At 38.7% G+C, this 23,195-nt stretch overlaps 1 protein-coding gene across 5 annotated transcripts; it reads left to right on the forward strand.

Annotated features, from left to right (window-relative positions):
* The first annotated feature begins 11,061 nt into the window (after nt 1–11,061).
* LOC145989251 (uncharacterized) lies at nt 11,062–21,426 on the forward strand. 5 transcript variants are annotated; one of them, XM_083124572.1, is made up of 3 exons: nt 11,062–11,299; nt 15,818–15,983; nt 19,798–21,426. In XM_083124572.1, the coding sequence occupies exons 1-3, from the start codon at nt 11,278–11,280 to the stop codon at nt 19,820–19,822; spliced, it is 213 nt and encodes a 70-aa protein (XP_082980698.1). In that variant the 5' UTR covers nt 11,062–11,277; the 3' UTR covers nt 19,823–21,426. The 5 variants fall into 5 exon arrangements, with proteins under 5 accessions (XP_082980698.1, XP_082980696.1, XP_082980695.1 ...); XM_083124570.1 differs by having other exon boundaries at nt 11,064–11,312; XM_083124569.1 differs by having other exon boundaries at nt 11,064–11,299.
* The last annotated feature ends 1,769 nt before the right edge of the window (nt 21,427–23,195 follow it).

Raw genomic sequence — 23,195 nt, forward strand, 5'->3', positions numbered from 1 at the left:
AAAAGCGAAATAAAATAAAGCAAATTAATAATAATAATATAATAACATTATTAATATTTGCATTATTATTATTAAAATAATTATTATTATTATTATTATTATTATTATTATTATTATTGGTACGTTTATCCTGGTACTTGCCCCCCAAACAAAAATTCGTGGTTGCGCCTCTGTCACCGACACTGCTGATAGTTTTAAGAATTTGAAAATAGATTTCAATTTCATATAATTGTGGGTTAAATTGCTGTACGTTTACATAATTATTTGGGTCAACCTTAACAACTTTTCAAACTTTCCTCCGCAAGTGGCGCTGACGTTTGGCTTTCAATGCTAGATTCATATAGTGTAAGTCCTTGGTTGGTTGGCATTCTAAGTTGGGTTTCCTCAGCGCATATACTAACTTATCTGTGATCTTATCATGCGGATAAAGGTATTATGATAAGATTGAACTAAAAACATGCATTATATCGTCTGTTGATCGTCAGATTTGACTCTTAAATCATTTTTATTAAGGTAAGTTTCTGTAAGTACAGTTTCTTTTTGTTAAAATGCTGCTATAATTTCCAAGTGATTCTGTGTTACAATCAGTCATGCATTCACATGTTTCTAGTTACATATATACACAGTCGGTCCGTGGGAAAGGTGACTAATGAGAAATGAAAAACAAGACGTTGTGGACTGATAGTTTACAATAACGTTTATTCAAAATAGACACCTTGTGAGTCAATACATGCATTGAAGCTGTTGTAGAACTTTGTGAGGCAGTCTTGGTACTCCTGTTTCGGAATTGCCTCCAAAATAGCGGTCGAAGCCTTTTGGATGTCTGGAATGTTGTCGAAACGCCTTCCTTTCAACGCCAATTTCAGTTTTGGAAATAGCCAGAAGTCGCATGGAGCTAAATCTGGAGAATATGGGGGGTGATCGAGCTCCACTATCCCCTTTTTTGGCCAAAAACTGGCGTAAACCTGCTCTTGTGCACGGGTGCATTGTCGTGCAACAGAGACCATGAGCCTTGTTCTTGATATTCAGGTCGAACTCTACGAATCCTGGCCAATAGACGATGCAAAACACCCACGTAATACTCAGCGTTCACAGTGTGACACTCTGGAGTGAATTCCTTGTGGATGATGCCTTTGGAACCGAAGATAACAGTGAGCAGAGTTTTGATTCGGCTCTTCTGCATGAACACTGTCTTCGGTTTTGGAGATACTTCCATTCCGAGCTCTGAAGCTTTGTGAGTGGTTCGTACTGAAAGCACCATGTTTCATCACCTGTTACAATGCTTGACATGAATCCTCGATCCACATCAGCTGCTTGTTTCATGTCTTTGCAGTGTTCCACTCTGCAATGTTTTTGTTTGTCATTGAGTGTGTATGGCACAAACTGCGCACAGACCTTCCGTTTGCCCAAATTTTCGGTTAAAATGACATGGACTGTGGACTTCGGAAAAGAGTATATAGTTCTTGCTCAAGATAGGGACAGATGGAAGGCCTGTGTTGCTGCAGCCATGAACCTTCGGGTTTAAGAAGGCTAGAGAGTTAGTTAGTTCTGTGGACTTCAGAATTCCAGTGAGATCCTCGATGAGCCTTGCAGATGTACAATGATCCTTGCGCACAATCTCCGCCACTTTTTGGACGTTTTCGTCAGTTCGCACAGTCACTGATGGTCTGGTCGCGGATCGTCTTCAATGCTCTCCCGACCATCACGAAATCTTGCATACCAATTTAACACGTTATTACGGCTCAATGCCTCACTATCGCAAACAGTTTGAATAATTTGAAACGTCTCTGTTGCACTTTTACCCAATTTGAAACAGAATTTAATGTTGGCACGTTGCTCCATTGCTCCGTTTCTAACCGATGTACAGCAAGTACTGACTGTCAGTCACAAGATCCGGAAGAAAGTCCGGAAAGTCGAAATGTGTCGCTACGTAGTACATATACTTCTCCATAGATGGGACGGGTGGTTTCGCGGCGTCACCTTTCCCACTGGACGGACTGTATGTGTGCTTTTGTTATTAAACGTAGCTTTTCTTCAAGTGTGGCTAATTGCGAAGATGAAAAAAATGACTGATAATTAGATGTAATTGATGAAGGGACACACACAGAACACCCATGCCCAGGTCAAGATTCGAACAGGGAACTTCAATATTCCGAATAGTCCATATTATATGTATGGACTCGCCATTGAAGTTCCCTTCGTCACATAAACACATGGATTGGAATAGAGGAAAAATACCAAGTGTTTTAAGTATGTTTTGGATAGCCAAAGGTCAGTAGCGATGCCAGGAGGAGTCGAGAGGCGTACGACATCTAAGCCAACACCTTGTTCCCCGAGTAGACGAGAAAAATTGAAAATCAAATTAAATTGTACCTCAAATACACATTTCCATTTGCTATTAATGGTATTCGACCACACAAAATATTCTCGTCCTTCTAAGTTTCCCTATACACCTTTTTGAAGGTTAGTTTGCTTATTTGATTGATTCAGTTTATTTTACTTTTTCTGCCACTTTTGGCTAATCGCGGAGAGGATGAGTGATATGATGAAACTGATGGAGAGACACCCACAAAGAACACCTACCTATACTATGTCTCGAATCCGGGACCTCTAGCGTAGTAGCTCGCTATGTTAATAATTCCACCGCGTAGGTCGTTACTGTCACACATAGGTGTGTATCACCCAATGCCTATTACGCACTCGGCACTCCCCCAACATGTAGCACATCCCCATATTTTGGGACGAGAAAGTTTCATATGAAACATTAATAATAGCATATTTAAGGAATGTATGCTTACTGCACATGATTGCAATAATCAGTGCATTGCATTTGAAACTGGCATTGTAATTGAAATTAAAGGATTAGCGAAAATAGATCAGGACATGTCTGCAAGCATATTTTAGATTGAATTCTTTGCAAACTGATACTAGCATTAATTGACAAGCTTACGTTCACTCTTTTAATTTTTCTCGGCGCCCGGGGCGACGTCCCTCGGTACCCTTTCTCCATAGCTACGGCTGTAGTGTACCAAACCATAAGTAACTGAGAAGTCATGGGATAGAGGAGGTTACCGTGTTCCTTCTGACACTACATGATGTCTGTTGGAATGTCCCCTGTAAGAGAAAGTACAACCTTGGTGACAATGAAGTTCGACCAGAAAGGAATACGTGATTAAATACACAGAGGCATAGGCGGTGGAATGGGTGACCGGCAGAAGTGGCACATGTGTGTAAGAGGAGGCGTGTGAGCAGGCAAGAATCGTGATCCCAGCATGTTGCACCCAAGGTCACGTAAAGAATGAAAACGGGGAACTATACGCGTGACATTGAACTTCGACCAGGCACCAGACCCATACGGAATATTCCAGATAGTGGCGCATTCGACGGAAGCATGACGTCACGGACACGATAAGGGAGTCTGCCATATATAAGCGCATGCTGTGCACAGAGGAACCGCAGTGCATCATCACCATGGCCAGGGGCAAACCTATTGACAACACCGTGAGGAGAAGAGTGGTGGAGTTGCAACGGGATGGACTCAGAAAACGGGAAATAGGGCGCCAACTGAACTTACCCAAGTCAACCGTCCACTGCATCATCAAACACCACCAAAATACGGGTACTACAGAGCCAGGTAAGGCCCCCGGTCGAAAACGCCTGCTGAGGGTGCATGACCTACGGATATTTAGGCGCTATATCCAGACCAACAATCATTTTTCTGTAGCCGAATTATGACTGTGGACTCGAGAACGCTTTCACATTGAAGTGTCAACCAGAACCATTCGCCGTTACCTACAGCGATGCGGTTACCGAGTGTACAAGGCGAAACGTAAACCCTTCCTTTCCATGTTGAACAAAGGCAATCGACTACGGTGGGCACGAATGTACCGGGGATGGACATTTCGGCAGTAGAACAGGGTTTTGTGGACGGACGAATCCATTTTCAATGTTGTGTACGGGAAAATACGGAAAACAGTCATTTGTCGGAAGGAGGAACAGAATGAAGCAAAATGTTATGCACGTCGGGTACAGAAACCTGCGTCAGTGATGGTATGGGGATGCATGACGGCATCTGGGGTTGGCCCACTACACGTCCGTGAGGGCATCGTGAATGCACACGCCTATACACGCATACTGGAGCGGCATCTTCCCACAGTGCGAAGGCACCTGTTCCACGGGCGGCGTCTCATCTTTCAACACGACAATGCCAGGCCTCATACAGCGCGGCTGACAAGAGAATGGTTGACTCGCCATCACGTGCGAACTCTGCCATGGCCACCATCGAGTCCCGACCTCTCGCCCATTGAGAATGTGTGGCGTGTTCTTAAGCGACGTGTGCAACAGAGGGGACCCACGACAGTGGCTGCTCTTGTCGCCTGCCTGCAGAAGGAATGGCACCGCATCGATGTGGAATACCTTGAACGACTCGTCCGCAGCATGCCCCGACGCATTGCCACAGTTATTCGCCGACGGGGCGGCGTCACACCATGGTAAACAGGATCCCCTCTAACACTGGTCGAACTTCAATGTCACGTGTAGATGGACGAAAATGTTTTATTTTGTGTGAACACCATACATTGCTGCGTTTCAGCGGAAATTTATGTTTTCCTTTGTTCCATGTAGCCTGCTGAATAAATATGTTCAGCATATGCATGTGTTCTCCTTCTTTCACAACGCACTCCTATATTTGTGACTGGTCGAACTTCATTGTCACTAAGGTTGTATGTTAACATGAAAATTGCAGGTACCCTATCATTCTAGGGCAGAGTCTAGTTGTGCAACATTTAAAATTGTTCACTGTGGTTGTAACTCGAAAACTATAATGGATAGGACATGCCGCTTAGATTAAGTTTCTAGGTGGGAAGAGTCTTCTTTGGAGGTAGGGGGAACACTCTCAATTTGTAAATATTGTTGGAAACATTGGTCGGTGCATTGGAAGAGGGATACTGGGAAACATTTTGTAGCCCACTGACTGTACCTAATATTCTTTGTGTATTTTTTGTATTTTTCTTATTTCACGTCGCTTTTATCTGGCTGCGACGATAAGTAGGTAACAGTGATTAGATTAAAGGTTCGGCCATGACTCGACCTTAGGACCGTCGGTGCTGAGGTAGTGAGATGAGCACTCAACGCCCTTGTCCACCGAGGCGAGAATAATCTTGTATGTGCACATTGTATGTGTTCAGATGTGACGTATTTGATATCCATTCCGGTGTACTATCGTGGAAGAATACTTATACACCCCCACCTCCCTCTATATATACACACTGAAACCACATTCGTCTGTGCGAAACTGAGTTCGTCACACATTTTCCCTATGCAGGGGCGGATTTTTTTTTAAAAAGTCAAAGATAATAACTCAAACCATAAATATGATATTTATCTTGCAATACAGGACAAGTAATAAGCCAGGTGTTAAAGAAAAAGCGCTCCAACTGAAAAATTGAATACAACGTAAAAGAAGAAATGTTTCGAGGCAAACGAGAGAGAAAGAAAATGTAGCAACTAATATGTATTCTCTTAACGTTTCCCCAGATTTCAGGCCTCTGTGATGTCTGACACAAATTACGTTTTGAAATATTTCCAAAAATATTCGCCTCAAAGCAGAAAAATAATTAACTTGTACACATTGAAAATTTGGTAACCCTTACTTGTAATACAGATAAAACTAATATTTCAAGACCATCTATCCTGAATTATTTTAATTCACTTGTGAACTTCTGGACATTTTCTCTCCTTGACTTAATTAATTTCATATGTTTAAATTCTTAAAAATTCCAATCGTTATTACACTTGCGATGCTGTATGGAACACTGTGAGTATAAACAAGCTGATGAGCTTTCACCATAACATTTAATTTTAGAATCAAATTTTGTAGAAATACATTTAGGCGTAGTATATACATATTGTAAAAATGTTACTAACAGATAAAAATGGACATTTGAATGATTTTCTCGTCTCTTTGTACATCCAAACATCGAACACGAACGTGGTATTTTCAACCCAGTTAACACTGGATAAATTGTTCGAAACAACATATGACAACCTTTAATGTTGCGAAGAAACACTTAATAAGACATCCATTTACAACACTGAATCCATTAATATGACCAAATCATATTTATTTTTGTTCTATAGCAAAGGCGAAATAATACACGCTAGCTTATGAGATCGTCAACTACTTATATATGTATAATACCAATAGCAATATCTGTCGGTTTTGTCATTATTGAGTGTCAGTCTACCTTTCCTTCATTATGTGAATTTGAGTTTTGTCATGTCATTTCGTTTGTTTGTCAAGTGTTTACTACAGTCTTCTTGCCACTGTCGCAAGGTTGAGAGTGAGGTCTCTTGTTTTGAGTTGACTTGCAGAACATGTCCAATTTTCCCAGTTATTGGAAGAGTGGTGAGGTGGTTGAGGATCGTTCTGTCTTTATTGAAGCCTAGGTCACTTGCGCTCCTCCTGTCCAATGCGGTGAATCGTTGAATTCGACTGATGCGGCCGGAGACTCCAAAACTTTATCTTCTCTCGTAGCATGAACTCATGTAACGTTTCTAGGTGTAGGTCGTTGTGTACTTGTGCTGATCAATTATGACTTTATATACACCTGTGTTGGTTAATCCTATCTCTGAGGGCTTCCCCGATAGCGCAGCAGTAGCGTCGTCGCCTTGTGATCAAGGGGTCCCGCCGTTCGATACCCGGTGGAGGCACATAGTGGTTCGGGTCCCACTTTAAACTGTAGGTCCAGTCCCGATTAGCCTTACTGTGAATAAAGTGGAGTTAAAACACGAAATCAATCAATCAATCTACCTATCTCTGAACGTGGCTAGTGCCGTGGAGTACTTGCTTAGCTCACAGAATGTGTACCATAGTATAACCATAAATCTGTCGTACGCTCGATTCTCACCATCTGGTAGAAAGAAATTTGTTCACCTGAAGACAGAACTGTTGTCAATAACATTCTGACTTGTAACTGACGTGTATGCCGAAAATATGATTGGAAAGTTTAATTTATATTTGGCGTACGAGCAGAGGTCACTTACACTGCTAATTTCAAAAAATAAATAAGTTACACGAAATAATCATTTGTGTTTTAAAAACTGATAAATTTTTCAATTGTTTCTTGGGAGACAGATAATACACTTTCTCTTGAAATAACGTCGTATAAACTGCACTGAATATATATTTATTATTATTGTATTTATTTGGGATTACCGACACTATCAAGATAAGCATAATGATAATATTTCTCTTTTTTCAGGGAAGGAAGTCACATAGTTATTAAAATGCCTTCGATGCCACAAACACGGACAAGATTCATCCATACAACGCTTGCTTTGGGCCTACTAGTGGTGACGTCAGTTCAGGGATTCTTCATATGTCGATATCTAGAAAGAATTCACCCAATGAAGTTTTACTTTTGGTTGATAGGCGATGTTTGTGTGATTTTGTTGTTCTTCGGAGCACTTGTACTTTCTGCAAGGCATTTAGGGAATATCAGATTCTCTGGGGCTGTCGTAGATATGTTAGACTTTAACGATGCTGGAACTGCTGGCCGCTACTTCGGTGAACTGCCGCTAGGGTACGTCTCGTGGTTGCTGTATAGCAGTCTTCTTTTGTCGCGTGTTGCAGTTATCTACAGTCACGAAATTCCAAGCACATTGCAGGAAAAAGATTTCTTCGGACCCAGAACTTTGCATTTCTCCATCGGTCTGTGCAGCGTTGTGTTCTATTTATTAGTGGAGGGCCACAATTACTCGACAAGAAAGTCCGAAAGGTACCATCTGGTGTCGCTACTCTGCGAGGAAACTTGCATAGAACTTCTGGACACTGTTAGCCTTCTGAGTGAGCTACACGATCAGGAAGCTTCGGCTAAAGAATTGCGTGAATTTTCAAAATGGATTATTGCATTCTGCTGCCTTAATTTCCTCCTGCCCGCTATCTACTTTTACAGGCTTGGAACTTTCAATTTCAGCAACCAAAAATTCAGTCTCGGAGTTACTTATTTGTACAACGTTTTGCATCTCTTGATTCTCGACGTTCCCTATCTTGTTCTGAGACTCTACATGTGGATTGTGTTTCGAGGCGAAATGTCAGTGTTTTTCCTTCGAAGCGTGATTACTGGAACGTTCATGCTCAGAAATGTTTACGACAATTCTAAAGACGTTTACAAAATAATAATAAGGAGCGAGGTGCAAGAGCAGGAGCACAGTCTAAAATTACTTCCACCAAGACTTAGAGAAAATAAAGTTATTCCTGATCTTTGATACCATAGAATGTTTTAAAGAACTAGATCATAACAAAATTCATTGGACTTACAATCATATGTTCAGCTCTTGACGCCCAGTGTACATTTCGAATACATATAGATACACTTTTGATGTGAATTTCTACACATTAAGTTCAAATACATTCTCAAATAACTTGTGTTTATAGACATTCACTCATTAAAGAAGAACTAGAACAAATCGCTTGTGATTAGTTTCAATCCTGATTCATAGCAGGATAATCAAGAAGTTGCCTGTGGTTGTAGAACACTGGTTGAAGTCCAATGACTTCGTTGTCAACGGTTTTCTCATTCGTGAAATAGATTGCATTTTAATAGTATTATACGTATAATTAACTCGGTCATAATGAACACTCAATTGCCTGCCTCCGTGGCGAATTGGTTACCATAGTGCTATCTAGGATATGGTATGGACGTTTCATTGTATTTATTGATTCTATTTCATCAAAGTCATCCCAACCGGACCCTGTGGCCGTGTGGTTAGCACATCGCGCTGCGACGCCAAGGGTCCCGGGTTCGAATCCCGCTCGGGCTTGGTTGTTTGTGAATCAATTTCATCATTTCATCACTCATCCCCATCTTCGCAAATTAGCCAAGAGGCACAAAACGCGAAGTAAAATAAACTAAATCAATCAATCAATCAAACTCATCCTTCACTGATCCTTAACGAATAGGTAAGCAATTCAAAACAACTAAAATATTTACTGACGTTCAATTGCGCTTCTATATCTAACTCGAAAGGCAATCAATTATTTCTATGTTTCATGCAAATTGGAAATTACGTCACTAGTAAATACACCGAGAGTTTTTCCAAGACATACAACGACTGATCTACCTATATATCCACCTTGACGGTTTAGGCATAAATTAATTTCATGACGGGGAAAAGCAATATTCCAATGCAATCGATGATATTCAACTTGACGTCACCACGCAGTATACTTCGTGGGTGTTCAGGAAAGCGTATGAGAAGCCCTCTTACAGCAAGAAATTTGCGATATTTTATACGTACACATTTCTCACATCATCATGATAATAATCATACGTTGAATCACTTCGGAAAAAGATCATACGCGCAATGCTTACCCGGAATGTTTTCAATGCAGGATCTGATCTGTTTGCCCGAAATATGGCGGCGGAGCGTGATTTCTCGCAATGAATCGTAGGGGAATATCATCCATTCTGCTCTTAACTTCTTTTCATATTCTATGTCCGTATGTATTTTATAATGATAGAGATTATAAATTATGTGACATTATTATTTTACCTTATTATGTAATGAGTATGTAATTTATTCGCTCTGTTCAGTTCATACTTTTTGCTATAGCTTAATCCTTGCTGATCTTTACATGCATGTACAGTCACAGACACTGCTGGGTTGTAATGATTCCATTGAAAGTCAATGCATTCATTACAACCCAGAACTGTCCGTGACTGTACATGTAAATTTATAGCAAGAAGAGGCATAGTACTGTTGGCTTTCGTAGAGTAAAATAAAAAATGCAGTTGTAAAATTCAAAATGTGATTAATTATAATTGTGTAACTTTTTATGTGATTGTTCTAATGAAGCGACAATTTTCCTTTTTTTGCACAGCTAAATCTATAATATTTAATGTTTCGTAATGAGAATATTTGTCAGCTTGATGAGCATTAAACCAACAAAATTATTCTCATTTCGAAGTATTTGCTTAGCCAGAATGTTTGTTGGGGCCATAATCCTCGTTTGACGTATATGCAGAAAAAGAGACTACTAAAAGAAAATAATTATAACTCCCAATTCGGTGATACCCACCGGACCTTACAATATTTCTTCAATGGTAGGTACTGTTTCGGATTTTTTTTTATGTTTTGAATATAACTAGTAATGCATTTTGAAAATCAAGTTTAGTAGTTGTTAATGAGCATGAAATCCATAATTTCTTTATAAATTCACTACCAACTCTAGTGAATCATTTTTCAAGCATGCGATTGAGTACTGAATAATGAAAGGAAAGGCCCCGTGTGGTGCTTGAAATAAGCGTATATCTCAAATCTACAGGGCGTACAATTGGTAACTCCTACTTTCAAAATCTAATACAATTAATAATTTTGACTCAAATACGCTTATCGGGACTGGATCTACTGAACATTGAAATGGAACACTACTGGAAATCGAATTAGAGACTACTTGCTTACAAGACAATAATGTAATGTAAATAATAGTCCATCTACACACCGGGGCGACATGATGCACGGTGTTGAGAAAACGACGTAGTCAGAACAATACGCAAACCACAAGCGACACGTGCAGCTTGGCGTGTCGCTTCAGTTCAAGAGGTTTCATTGATTACTGAGGGCTCGCTTCCAAGCGATACTATCTATGTACGTATATATAAAGCTCTAAACACTCTAATTTTCTTTATTTTACTTGCTACTACAGAACATTCTACGTACTCATGTAAAAACATCTAATTTTCTATCACTTGTCGTTTGTCGCTTCAGTGTGAATTCTCCCTAAGACCTTCCAAAGCATTCATTCGCATGATTCTATGTTAGAACGTGTATCCAGCACGACCATATTAAAGTGTATGAATGTCGAAGGAACTAAAGTGAATCATTGCCCTTGTACAAAAAAAAAAGTTTCTAAGTTAAAAGTTTCTCAAGCAAAGCTTATTGTGAATTCGCTACGCGCTGGTAAAGCATTTGTGTTTGCAACTTCAGATAAGCTTCATTGGCGTATAGTGCATGTTTTTTTTTTTAAGGATGTGAACATCCAGAGACATAATGATGTAAGCATTCATTCTTTCCAGCAATCTGAGTGCATTGAAATCGACTTACAATGTGGAAGTTATCGTTATGAAATCGTCGCGTAAGTCAACAATATTTGTTACATCTGCAATTCTTTAGGAACCTTGTGTCTGGTGCTATTAGCATGGTAAAGGATAACGAATTCCTGAAACCTGTCCATAACTGCTTTTTCGGTTTGAAAAGTTGTTTCTTATTCACCTGATGTTTTATCTGTACGAGAGTTGTAAGTACTGTCTGTAAGTAATTACCTATATAATAATTAACTTCTGAATACAAGTGCATGATGGCCTATGAGTAGTGTGATATGTGAAAGTAGTAATAGGCAAATTGACCACAGGTATCGTCTGAGGCAAGACGAGACGAGACTGCCAACAACATACATTTGGTTGATTATGTCCACTTCATACACAGAAAGGCTAATCGGGACTAGACCTATAGTTTAATGTGGGATCCGAACCACTATATGCCTCCATCGGGTACAGATCCGGGACCACTTCCACTCCCCCAGGTAGGTCGGCCGACAACAAACATGTGAGGAAGGCGCTAACCATTCGGATACGTGTGTATCAGTAAAAAAAAACTGTATTTCTCCTGAGTAGTAATTTTCAATTCAATTTTTGAAATACCATCTTTATATATGATTAACTTTTTTTCCAAAAATTTGCATTGCTTGATTTCCATAATTTCCCAATCTCACGATCTCGTTAATGAAGGATCCGGGCTCGAGCCCTGGCCTTTGCATGAGTGTTTCTTTGCAACCACTCTTCACCCGTTTAATTTAATCAACGTTCATCGTCATGGCAGAAATTAGGTAAAGCGATGCGAGAGAGAAGAAAATACAAATAATTTCCTCCCAGTGCATCTGCAGGGCACTGTGAAATCAGGAGCCTAGAATTCTCTGTTTATGATTATCCCTCACGACTTTCCAAGCTCTTAGCTACTTATTCCGATTAAATCTATACAGCTAGAAAAAGCAATGGGCTACAAAACACAACTTTAAACAAACCATTTTTCTACTTTCTTCAATGATATTAATTTGGCTTTTTGAGTTCTGGGATACATTTTTCATTTCTAATTTTCTCATTATTCACTGCAGGCAGAGTACAACACATAAGAACAAGAATGCACGCTCGTCACGAATCCCGGCCTGAATTGTTCATTGTGAGGTCCTTTCATCAGTTTCATCATATCATCACTCATCCTCATTTTCGAGATAACCAAATGTGGCAGAAAAGCGAAGTAAAATAAACCAAACCAACAAGAAGAATTAGAACGCGCGTTCTCTTTCCCAAATAAGTACATCCGTATTTATGATTGTTTAGCTTATCCATTTTTTTATTGGAGGCCAAGAGATTAGTATATTTAAATAAACATTACTAAAACGAGAGCAAGAGAGAGCGTGAGCAAATATTTGTTATTTAATCAATCATTATATATTCCATATTTTTTTAAAAAAAGCATAAAATTTTGTCTGCACATAAGACGTTCCAATTACATAAATGATAAAAGTACATCCCATATTATACATACATATTGTAACAACGTGTAAAAAGTAATGTAAATACAGAGAACATAAGTATTGCAGAAAAATTTCCCCTTAGTTCTTTAGAGGATTTACAAAGGAAGCGAAGGGAATCCGATCCCCTATCTGTCCTATAGGAGATAGACTGGAGGACCTGAAAGCACGGGCTTTCAACCATTGGAGCGGCGGCGAGGGGGCAAGGGAGGTAGAGGCAGAAATCTTCCCTTTCCCTTCGAAAACCCGTTTCTACCTGGAACTGTGAGGCGGAGAAAGAGCGAGCTAGGCCGCTGAACGCACCGAGGGACGAGAAGCGCGTGAAAAAAAAGTGTTGCATATGAACTGTGGCTTCAACAAAACAATAAATATTGTGATTTGAAAATAATTAGAGATTTGAGATTGATTGATCTATCTCTGCTAGACTAGCTACTCCTCAGTGCACGTCACTGATTGCAGACAATGTAGAGAGAAAGAGAGAATGTGGAAGTGTATCTTTGCGACATCTTACTTACGGGAAAACGCTTCAGAATTATACAGAAACAAATTATTGTTTCTATTTCTTCTTCAACCCTGAGGTTGATTTGCACAAGCTGTTTATTTACCTTTCTCAAAATTTACTGCATTCCACCTCGTTGTTTCCATACTAATTTCGCATTTTCCTTCTATTCTTCTCTTCTCTTCTCTGCTTGTTCCTTTGTATTTAACAAAGGATAGCCGCAGTTATGTTTTACAATATGTTCTTCTTCCTTTATTGCATGTATCTTTTGTTCCCGTTTTCTGCTAATGCCTTTATTATTAGATGTGTATTTGTAAAAAGCTGGAGTGCCGGATCTTCAACCCACAAAACCCCCCAGTGCGGGGGGGGGGCGGAGACAAATAAACTTTTAGGGGGGCCTCAGTCATCGACATAGTAGAGGATTGGTATATCCGTATGTAAAAAATAAACGTAGTTAATCAGGTGTACAGAAACGAATACAATACCGATATACAGGCAAAGGTGAAAGTTCCCTGTGCATAGAGCACCCTGCCATGAAGGCACATTTAGGGTATGTGGGGGTAGGGCTCCACATATTTGCGATATCGGACATCTTGGAGGTGATTTGATCAGCACTACTTTCCGGCCGCCTTTTTGAGGCTGGTTGGGCCATTGAGCCGATTTATGCGGGGACAAACCCGGAAAAATTCCGACCTTAGATCACCAAATCCGGGTTTCCCGCGTGGTAGTCAGAAAAATGAAATCAGGCTAGAATTTTACGAGAAATGCAGCGGTGAAGGTTTCTTCAACCTTTCTTTACTCAGGAAAAAGTTATGACTGCATGATTGTAACAAATGTATCATTTTCCAGGTGTGAGAAAACATTGTCCTATATATATCACATCACCACGGGCGCCCTTGGTGGGAGGGAGGGGAAGGGTGTCAGGGCCCCTCCAGTTCTCGTTTGGACCCCAACTACAGTATAAGGGGCCCAATGTATAACTTTTAACACAGAAACTTCGCACACAACAGGTCGGAAATTACGCAGGATTCTGCTCTGAAATGGGCAAAATCAATAATATGGAGGCCTCTGTGATGGGGTAGTGGTAACGTCGTCGCCTTGTAATTAAGGGGTCGCGGTTTCGATACCCGGTGGAGGCACATCGCTCAGTGCTTCGGATCATATTTTAAACTGTAAGTTCAGTCCCGATTAGCCTTTATGTACATAAAGTGGTCTTAAAACAACAAATCAATAACGTGGGATAGTCACTGAGTTTGAGTGTCTTTCTTGTGCTTGTGCGTTTACTGTTTCAGTATTTTCTTTTTCAATCCGACAGTGAATTATGGAAAACGCATGGTATATTATGAATGAATATGTGCGAGAATAGAGGAAAGAGCATGGGAGTACTGTAGTCTTCACGCTCTTCAATGAGCCAGTCCCATTGCAAAATAGTCTAACCTGTTTCAAACATGACCAATTGTACCCAGCCTAAATGCATTTCTTACATACATACATACATACATACATACATACATACATACATACACACACACACACACACACACACACTGTGTGTGTGAAGGCAGGTAGGCAGGGGGGGATTTTGGGGGCCCAAGATTTGTAGATCCGGCACTGGTACGTTTAGAAATGAAGTCAGGGGAAAAACTGATCAAGTCACATTTTTCTGTTTTTACAAGGGAACAAATTGTAGAATTCAAGACTAAATACTTTCCCGTTGTATACCACTTTTGAACTTTCACATTTCTCAGGACTTACTGAGTTTTCCTCTGTACAGTTACAACACACTAAAGTACGCGGGCAGAACTATTTAATGCCATAATGAACAGTAAATCTATAAAATTGGACTTAACAAGTTTCTCCCCTGTACTCTTCAAATAATTACTTTATTGAAAGTTTCAGGAAAGTGTTTATCTCAGCACGGATGTCATTGTAATTTTCATAGAAAACTAGTGTGATATAGAGTCAGATGAAGCACAGTGGACGCGTGAATACTGCCAGTCAAATTGTCCACCACTGATTGAAGAGGGGAGGATGTGTAAGTACATTCACATTTTCAAAACTTCTAATTTCAAAATACTGATAACTGAACAGAGAAGCTCTAATGCACGATCTCGATTCAATTGATTTTTCCAATTCCTTACCTTTCAAATGAGATCACAAAGAGTTCTCAATGTTCAATAAAAAAATAGATTTGTCGAAACTTCTTTCATAAAAATGTACTCTATCCGATATAGCGTGCCACGAAAAAAGAGGGCGAATAATATTCTCAATGTTTGTAGATAATGTGGTGAATAAGAATATTATACATTGGTTAAATTATCCTTGCAAAGATTTAATTGGACAAATCAAGCTCTTCAAAACGTTCGTTTTGTGGAAATGTGTATGATCCTCAATACTACGTCACACTAAGATTAGCCGTAGCGAACGAAAAATACCTCGTTCGCTACGAAAATTTTCTAACACAAGGAACGTATACGTAGCGCCTGTATTTGTTCACCTTGCACAGATCCAACTTGTTTTTAACTTGGCGTAATAGCGGGAAGGAAAGTGTATAACGGCAAAAGTAGCGTAGTGGGTGTTTAAAAAAATGATTAAGCGCAAATGCGTGACTAATAATAAAACAATGAGTGAAGAAAGTGCTGTAATTAAGTCAGTGGTTTAATTATTATTGACTGTTGCGTATGTCTCATGCAATTTTTTTTTTCCTGTTACATTTCTGTGTGCAGTTGGAGGTCGCTGTGACACGGCGTGGCTTCGATGTAGCACAGGAAGTATTGATAAGAAGGTTCTTCCTGGCTGTTTTAATAAGCAACTGGTTGTAAGGTTGGTTGTAAGCTTGACTGCAATGGAGTTTTCTACAGTCTTCTGGTTTTGGATTTGTAGTTCTTTGAGGTAATTGGCGCCAATTATGTTGCTGCATAAAAGTAAGTGTTCTTAGCCTGTTTTTGCACCGAAACGAGCATCTGTGATTCTCACCCACCAAGAAGTATTCCAAACTGGGCCAAATTGAAGGTGGTCTTGAAGTGTGTTGCGCGCGTTCGCGTGTGTATGTGGTTTAAATCTCGTCTGCTTGTGTGTTAATGAAGCCATATTCTCAGTATATTTCAATGGATAATCATCTGCTCTTTAGTTTGTTGCAATGCACGTTTGTTGCTTTTATTTTTTTACAATCATGGATACTTCTGGGCCAGGCACGTATCTAGAAATATGTTGCCGAGGGGGGGGGGGTCCGAACCAAGTGTCTCAGGAATAATAATAATAAAATATTTAAATTAAAATAATTATATTAAATCAAATTAATATTAATTACAATACATAAATTAATATTATATTATTATTAAACGATTAGGTAAAAAATACTATATAAGAGTAGATATAATATATATATAACAGCACATATTTATTACGCAGCTTGCCTGTATCGGAATAATTTACATAAAACAAGTACCTTGTCAATGAAATTAATGTCAAATAGATGAATAATTGAATATTTATCGAATAACAAAAATGATGTTACATGTACTTCGAGAAAAGTAAGTTTCTGATTAAAATTTTATGCATATTATTTTGAGTAGTAGTGTACATAAATCTTCCTTGTAATGTCATTCAAAGCCGTATGATCCCAATATAATCCTTGCCTAATATTTTTTTTTAAATTTAATCAAATGCTAATATTTTTATTACTTAATTTTAATACTTGGTAAGTCTTTCGGGAAGTCCGGACCCCTCGAGCCCCCCTAATTACGTACTTTCTGTCCTTTAAAGCCGTATGATCCCAATATAATCCTTGTATTCCAGTAAGTTCAGGGGAATTATACAATAAATGCAAAAGGAGTATATTTTCATTATTTATTTTTTGTACTTGATAAGTCTTTCGGATGTGTGTGTATGCGGGGTGGGTGGGTCTGGACCCCCTAAATACGTTCTTCCTGTCCTTCAAAGCCGAATGATTTCAATATATGTAAATCCTTGTCTTCGAATAACTTCAGAGGAAATTATACAACAAATGGTAAACGAGCATTTTTTCATTATTTAATTTTCGTACCTCATAAGTCTTTCGGGTGGGGGTGAGGGGGAGATCCGGACCATCGAAATCCGTCCTTCGTGTCCTTCAAAGCCGTATGATCCCAATATAATCAGGTAGATATACGCTTAGAATGTCTGAACAAGATGCAAGGTAAAATCAACTTTGTTTAGTTAACATTTACAATTTGTATTAGCCTACGTATATTTTACGTAGCTTTTTTTAACACCTTTAGCTAATTGTAACGACGAGGATAAATAAGAGTGAGATACAATTAATGAAGGAACACTCATAAACAAGCACCCATGTCCACGCCAGAATTCGAACGTGGGACCGTCGGTAGCAAAATCGCGAGGCCAGGGTCCCGGGTACGAATCCCGGCCTGGGCATGGATGTTTGTAAGTGTCCATCCATCAATATCATCACTCGTTCACATCTTCGCAAATTAGCCAAAAGTGGCACAAAAAGCGAAGTAAAATAAAGTAAATCAATCAATCAAATCAATGAACCAGCACTCTACACGGTCGGACACCGAGGCGTTTCTATCTAGTCTTTAGTGTCGAAGCCTGGTCCCCTTCTCGTCTTGATTGAGAAAGAGAATCATCTCCGTATCCCTATACATAACTAAAACTGTTCTTTGTAACTGTTCAGTAGTTGTCTAGACAAATATTGTGTGTGTGTGTGTGATGTTGGAGGGGGGTGGGGCGGAGTGTTGTGTTCGATTTGATTCTTTAGCACATCAAATTTCTCGAAAACATAGAAGTTAAAGTTGGCATGGTCTTACTGAGCTCATCCCGGTGCGGAAATTCAGATTTTTTTTTTCAATTTCCGGTGCTTCAATGATTTATCACTTTTTATTACAAAACCGATTTTAATACAGTGGAACCTTAATAACTCAAACCTCAACATCTCGTATTCCTTGATAAGACGAATTTTTGTACAGTTTATGGGATGTCGTTCGAGCCCAATAACTCGAAGGTAGACTATGAAAAACCTCTATGAGTCGAAGTTAAATTCTAATCACCTCTATAACTCGAAGTTTTAGTCGCACGGACCTCAATAAGTCGAAGTATAGGGTGCGTACGTACAATGTCAGGTGATCATCAATCGTGTCGGGACTTGAACTCCACCACCCTGTCGTGTATGAAACCATCATTGTTTGTGCGTTGTAGAAGTGTTGATACATAAACTTTAGACCTCTATATCTCGAATTCGGCAATTTCGACCCTCAATATCTCGAACCTCGTTAAGTCGAAATCCTTGATACCTCGATTCTTTTCTCCCTCAAATTCGAGTTATCAAGGTTCCACTGTCAAACTTAATTTTTAATCTTTCACAGTGATTACTTTAAATCATAATCCTTCGCTACTTGTATTATATATAATTTTATATTAACATATGAATACATATGATGAAATGCTATTTCTATTTGTTTAGTAAGCTATAATTTTGTTCATTATTCTTGAAGTGTACAAAAATGTAACTTTAAAATTAAGTTTTGGTTTCGTTACATGATATAACAGTTGGGCTGAAAAGTTCGTAGGCTAACATAGTAAAAAATATTTTTTTGACAAAATTCGATTTTATTATTCAATATAGTTGCCTTCGAGGGCGATACAACGATTATAGCGGTCATACAATTTTTCGATGCCATTTTTATAGTACGATTTCTCTTTAGCCTCAAAATAGGCCTCAGTTTCGGCGATTACCTCTTCATCAGTGCTACATTTCTTTCCAGCGAGCATTCTTTTAAGGTCTGCAAACAGGAAAAAGTCACTGGGGGCCAGATCTGGAGAATATGGTGGATGGGGAAGCAATTCGTAGTCTAATTCATATAATTTTGCCATCGTTTTCATTGATTTGTGACACGGTGCATTGTCGATTGTGAGCACGCGCGGCACCCATTTTGCACACAGCTTTCGCATGTTCAAATATTCATGCACAATATGTCCAACACGTTCCTTTGATATTTTTAAAGTCTCAGCTATCTCGATCAACTTCACTTTACGATCATTTAAAATTATTTTGTGGACTTTTTTGATGTTTTCGTCGGTAACAGCCTCTTTGGGGCGTCCACTGCGTGCATCGTCTTCGATGCTCATTTCGCCTCGTTTAAATTTAGCAAACCACTTCTCAACGGTTGATTTTCCTGGTGCAGAGTCCGAATAATGTTTATCAAGCCAAGCCTTGGCTTCAACAGTATTTTTTTCGCCAAAAAGGAATGCTTTATTAACACACGAAATTCTTTTTTATCCATTTTTTCACAATAACAAAAGCTGCTTCACTCACAATGCTATATCTCACGAACTAATTATCCCGCAGCTGTGAAATTTATACACGTATCTTTTGAAGGTTAGTACTAAGTAAAAATCACATGAATTTAATTCTAGTAACGCCATCTATGAGTCAGCCTACGAACTTTTCAGCCCAACTGTTATTAACTGAATTATACTTAAAGTGTGAACTTAATCTTTTGGGACATGACCTTAAAGATATAGAACGTTGGAAAAATAATAACAGAAGTTTATTTGTTACCCTTAAACGAAAAAGTATTTTTTAAGATTGGTTACATTATCAAAATAAAAGTATGTTTGACTCATTACATTTTACATGAAAGAAATAATTAGGATATAATACAATGCCAATAAGACATGCTTATTGTTTTTTTTTCTATCTTCTCAGGAACATACGTCAGCAGCTGCTGTAGTAAAATGTTCAAAGATGCCAGAGAATACAACATGTGGATGCCTGAACAAGAAAATAGTTCATGTTATGGACACCGTGGCGCTGGTTGTCGTGATGCTCGTCCAGGCGGCCATATTGAACTATTTCCTCATTTCGAGCTCGCCAGATAGACCCCATGATGGACATTACGCTTGGATCGTGGCGGATATTATTTGCGCTGTTGTTTTCATTGTGACGTTCGTTAAAGCATATTATCATATGTATTCTGTTAAGGTAGAGATTGATCAAGAAACTAAAACTCGATTTCAAGCATTACGAGAAAAAGCTGGCAGTATGCCGTATGCTTTCATATCCTGGGCATTCTACGCTACAATAGTGCTTGGGAAGATACTCTCCATTGTTGCCTTGCGAATAGACAATGCATTGTTCCTACAGAGGTTTAGCTCTCACGCATTAATAATCACTGTTGCCATCTCTATGCTGGTTTTCTTGTTGCTGGTGGAAGGACACAATTGCGCCGACAGGAAATCAGAACAACATGCATTTATCAGCACTCTTACGATCAAAACCTGCTTAGAGATATTAGACTGCATTAGTATACTCGGAATAGTCGTAGAAAATAAACTCAACTATGACCCCGCACCGGATACACCTCTCAGAACTATCATTATAGTGTTTTTTGCAATCACATTCTACTTGCCGGCGCTCGCGTTGTATAAATTAAGTTTGTCGGATTTTGCACTGAAGAGATTTTCAGTGCCTTTGGTCTTGGTTTATCACTTGCTGCACTTGTTCTTGGTTGACTGTGCTTTTCTGTTCCTTCGAGTGTTCCTGTGGCTGATGCACGACATAAAGTCCTCTGTTTTACTAGTGAAAAATGTCGCGGCGTTATTTTTCTCGGCGAAAACGATCTACCCGGATGTGAGAGATCTTGTGAGAGCAAGAAGAAAGCGACGCCATGATAAAGATGTGAGCGAGATGGTTGCAGTTGGCGATAATCAGAATGTTGAGTGTGAAATCACGGTGTCTCAAATCCAGTCCAATGAAGAACAAACAAAATCTCGAAATTAAATTGTATTGTATCAAGATGGAATAAATATAAGAGTACATAAGGTGGGTTTATGTGAGAAATTCAACAGACCAACACCTTCTCATATTCAAGGCCTGCGGATACTTTCTTTACTCATGTGCAACGTCATCAGTGGTAGGTCATTGCAAACACCAAATCAGCATTGCAGTCAAAAATGTGTGTTTTTCAATGTTTTCTCCAACATTTAAACTACGTGAATTTGTATATTAAATAACGTATTTTGCGACTGTAATACGGATATCGTAGTGTTATAAAATACCTACCATTGATGACATTGCATATGGAGTCTGCACAGATGTACATAAGAAAGTGTTGAACAATCACCATTAGTGCCTTAGTCTCGCTTTTCTTCCACTTTTGGCTAATGGCGAACGCGGGTGCGCAGAAGAATAACAATACTACAACATTATCATTTTTGTGCAATTATTTTTCCACATATGCGTATCATCCATGAGTCACAAAAAGTTGCTGACGGACACTTCATTCAACCTTAGTGTGTTGATGTCTTAGAGATTAGTCGGTTGTACGCTAAATGTAAATAGCAGTAATCGTTCATCCGTATTGTACGGTAAGAAATACAATGTAAATGAATTCTGGGTATTTTAAACTAGCGCCAACAGACACGGAATATCAAATTTTTCGTATTTTTTTTTCTCTACAAGCCCTCACTATTATTCATGAATTCCATTGTAGAGCAGTAGATATCAACTGTACTATACAACATCACAGACATCTACTAACAGATTAGAAAAGATAGATGCATAATTTGCCGAACTCCGTGGTAGAGAGCGCGCTACGACGGCAGGGGCCCCGGGTTCGAATCACAACCTGGGCATATGTGTTCTTTGTGAATTTCCCATCATCAGTTTCATCATATCATCTCCCATCATAATGATTGTGATTAGCCAAAAGTGGCAGAAAAGCGACGCTAAATAAGTCGAATAAATTTAAAGTTATAGCTGCGCGTAGGACTACCAAGAGGTGATTCAGTTCAGAGGTGGCCATTATATGGTTATTCTGCTATTTCGTGTTTTCCGATCGATCAATTACATATCTTGTCTTAGACTATATGACTATAATAATAGGACATACGAAATTTATTGGTAAACAGAAATTTGTACTGTGTACTTCTAACATGTGAAATTTAACTTATGGTGGCATGCTTAGAGTCGCCCAGTGATGAAGTTTCAATCGCAACTTTGCATAGCCTTACAAAAAAATATATTAGAAGGCGTGAAGTCAATAAATATCTAAACTACATTACTATTTCTTCCAGATGAATGTCTTTTCTCTCCCACTGAGAGTTGTTATCTTCAAGTAAATTTTCAATATCATACTCTCTGTATGACAGGAAAATATTGTTAATTCCAATTAAAGCTATACCTTAATTTATAATTCGTGTTAAATAATAAATATGTTTGTTTTGTTAATATATATATATATATATATATATATATATATATATATATCAAATTTATTTAGTCGATATCCATGTTATGTGGCGTAATGAGTGAAATGTGGTACCATGTCGCATTTAAAGATCAGTAGAATATTGGACTATGGTGAAACGCGTGTAGCAATGTTACTTGTACTCGGTGTTGTTTTAGTATTTCACTGTGGTGGCTATAAATTTGTTCTAATTTTAAACTGGTCTATTTTGGTGATGTGTGAAATTCTTTAATTAAGTTTCCGACCCATATTGAAGATAAATGCCTAACGAACATGAAATGTACTTCAAATACACAAACTAAACATTTCACATACTTCAATGTAGCCTCAGAACACAGTTACGAACCCGTTACACACGTATGTACGAGTTAGACGTAAATTATATACAGGTATATTGCTGTAAAAGAGACACCAGGTTAGGTTTGAGTCTGTCAAACGATATTTGATTCATTTGAGTCGTAAATCTTTACAAGCAATTTCCTAATTTCCTATTGGAACATTTTTGATTCGTGTAAACCTTTCAGTCTCGACTAACTTCTACTCCTGCATTGAGTGAATACGTTATATGATTAATTCTGTGCCCTTTCATTTATTTTAAGTTTTCCCTTCTCTTCCTACGATATATGGTAGACCAGGGCATTAAGGATCAATTTTTCTTTACAACAGTTTTTATTGGTCAAGGAATTATGCTAGCAACACAAAACTCTACCAAAAAATTAATTATAGTTTCTACTACATGTGCATATCATTGAAAGAACCAGAAGTTGAAAATACAATTCAGAAAAAAATATTTTGTCGGACACTGCAATTGATCCGTATTCCCTGATAAACGGGTAAAACGGATCACAAACGGGGC

Source organism: Lepisma saccharinum, chromosome 6 (genome assembly GCF_977018435.1).
Source record: "Lepisma saccharinum chromosome 6, izLepSacc3.1, whole genome shotgun sequence".
NCBI classification, from domain to species: domain Eukaryota; kingdom Metazoa; phylum Arthropoda; class Insecta; order Zygentoma; family Lepismatidae; genus Lepisma; species Lepisma saccharinum.

What these genes read in the sequence shown, in the direction of transcription:
- LOC145989251 (XM_083124570.1), top strand. Translation starts at nt 19,837, where the DNA reads ATGCCAGAGAATACAACATGTGGATGCCTGAACAAGAAAATAGTTCAT.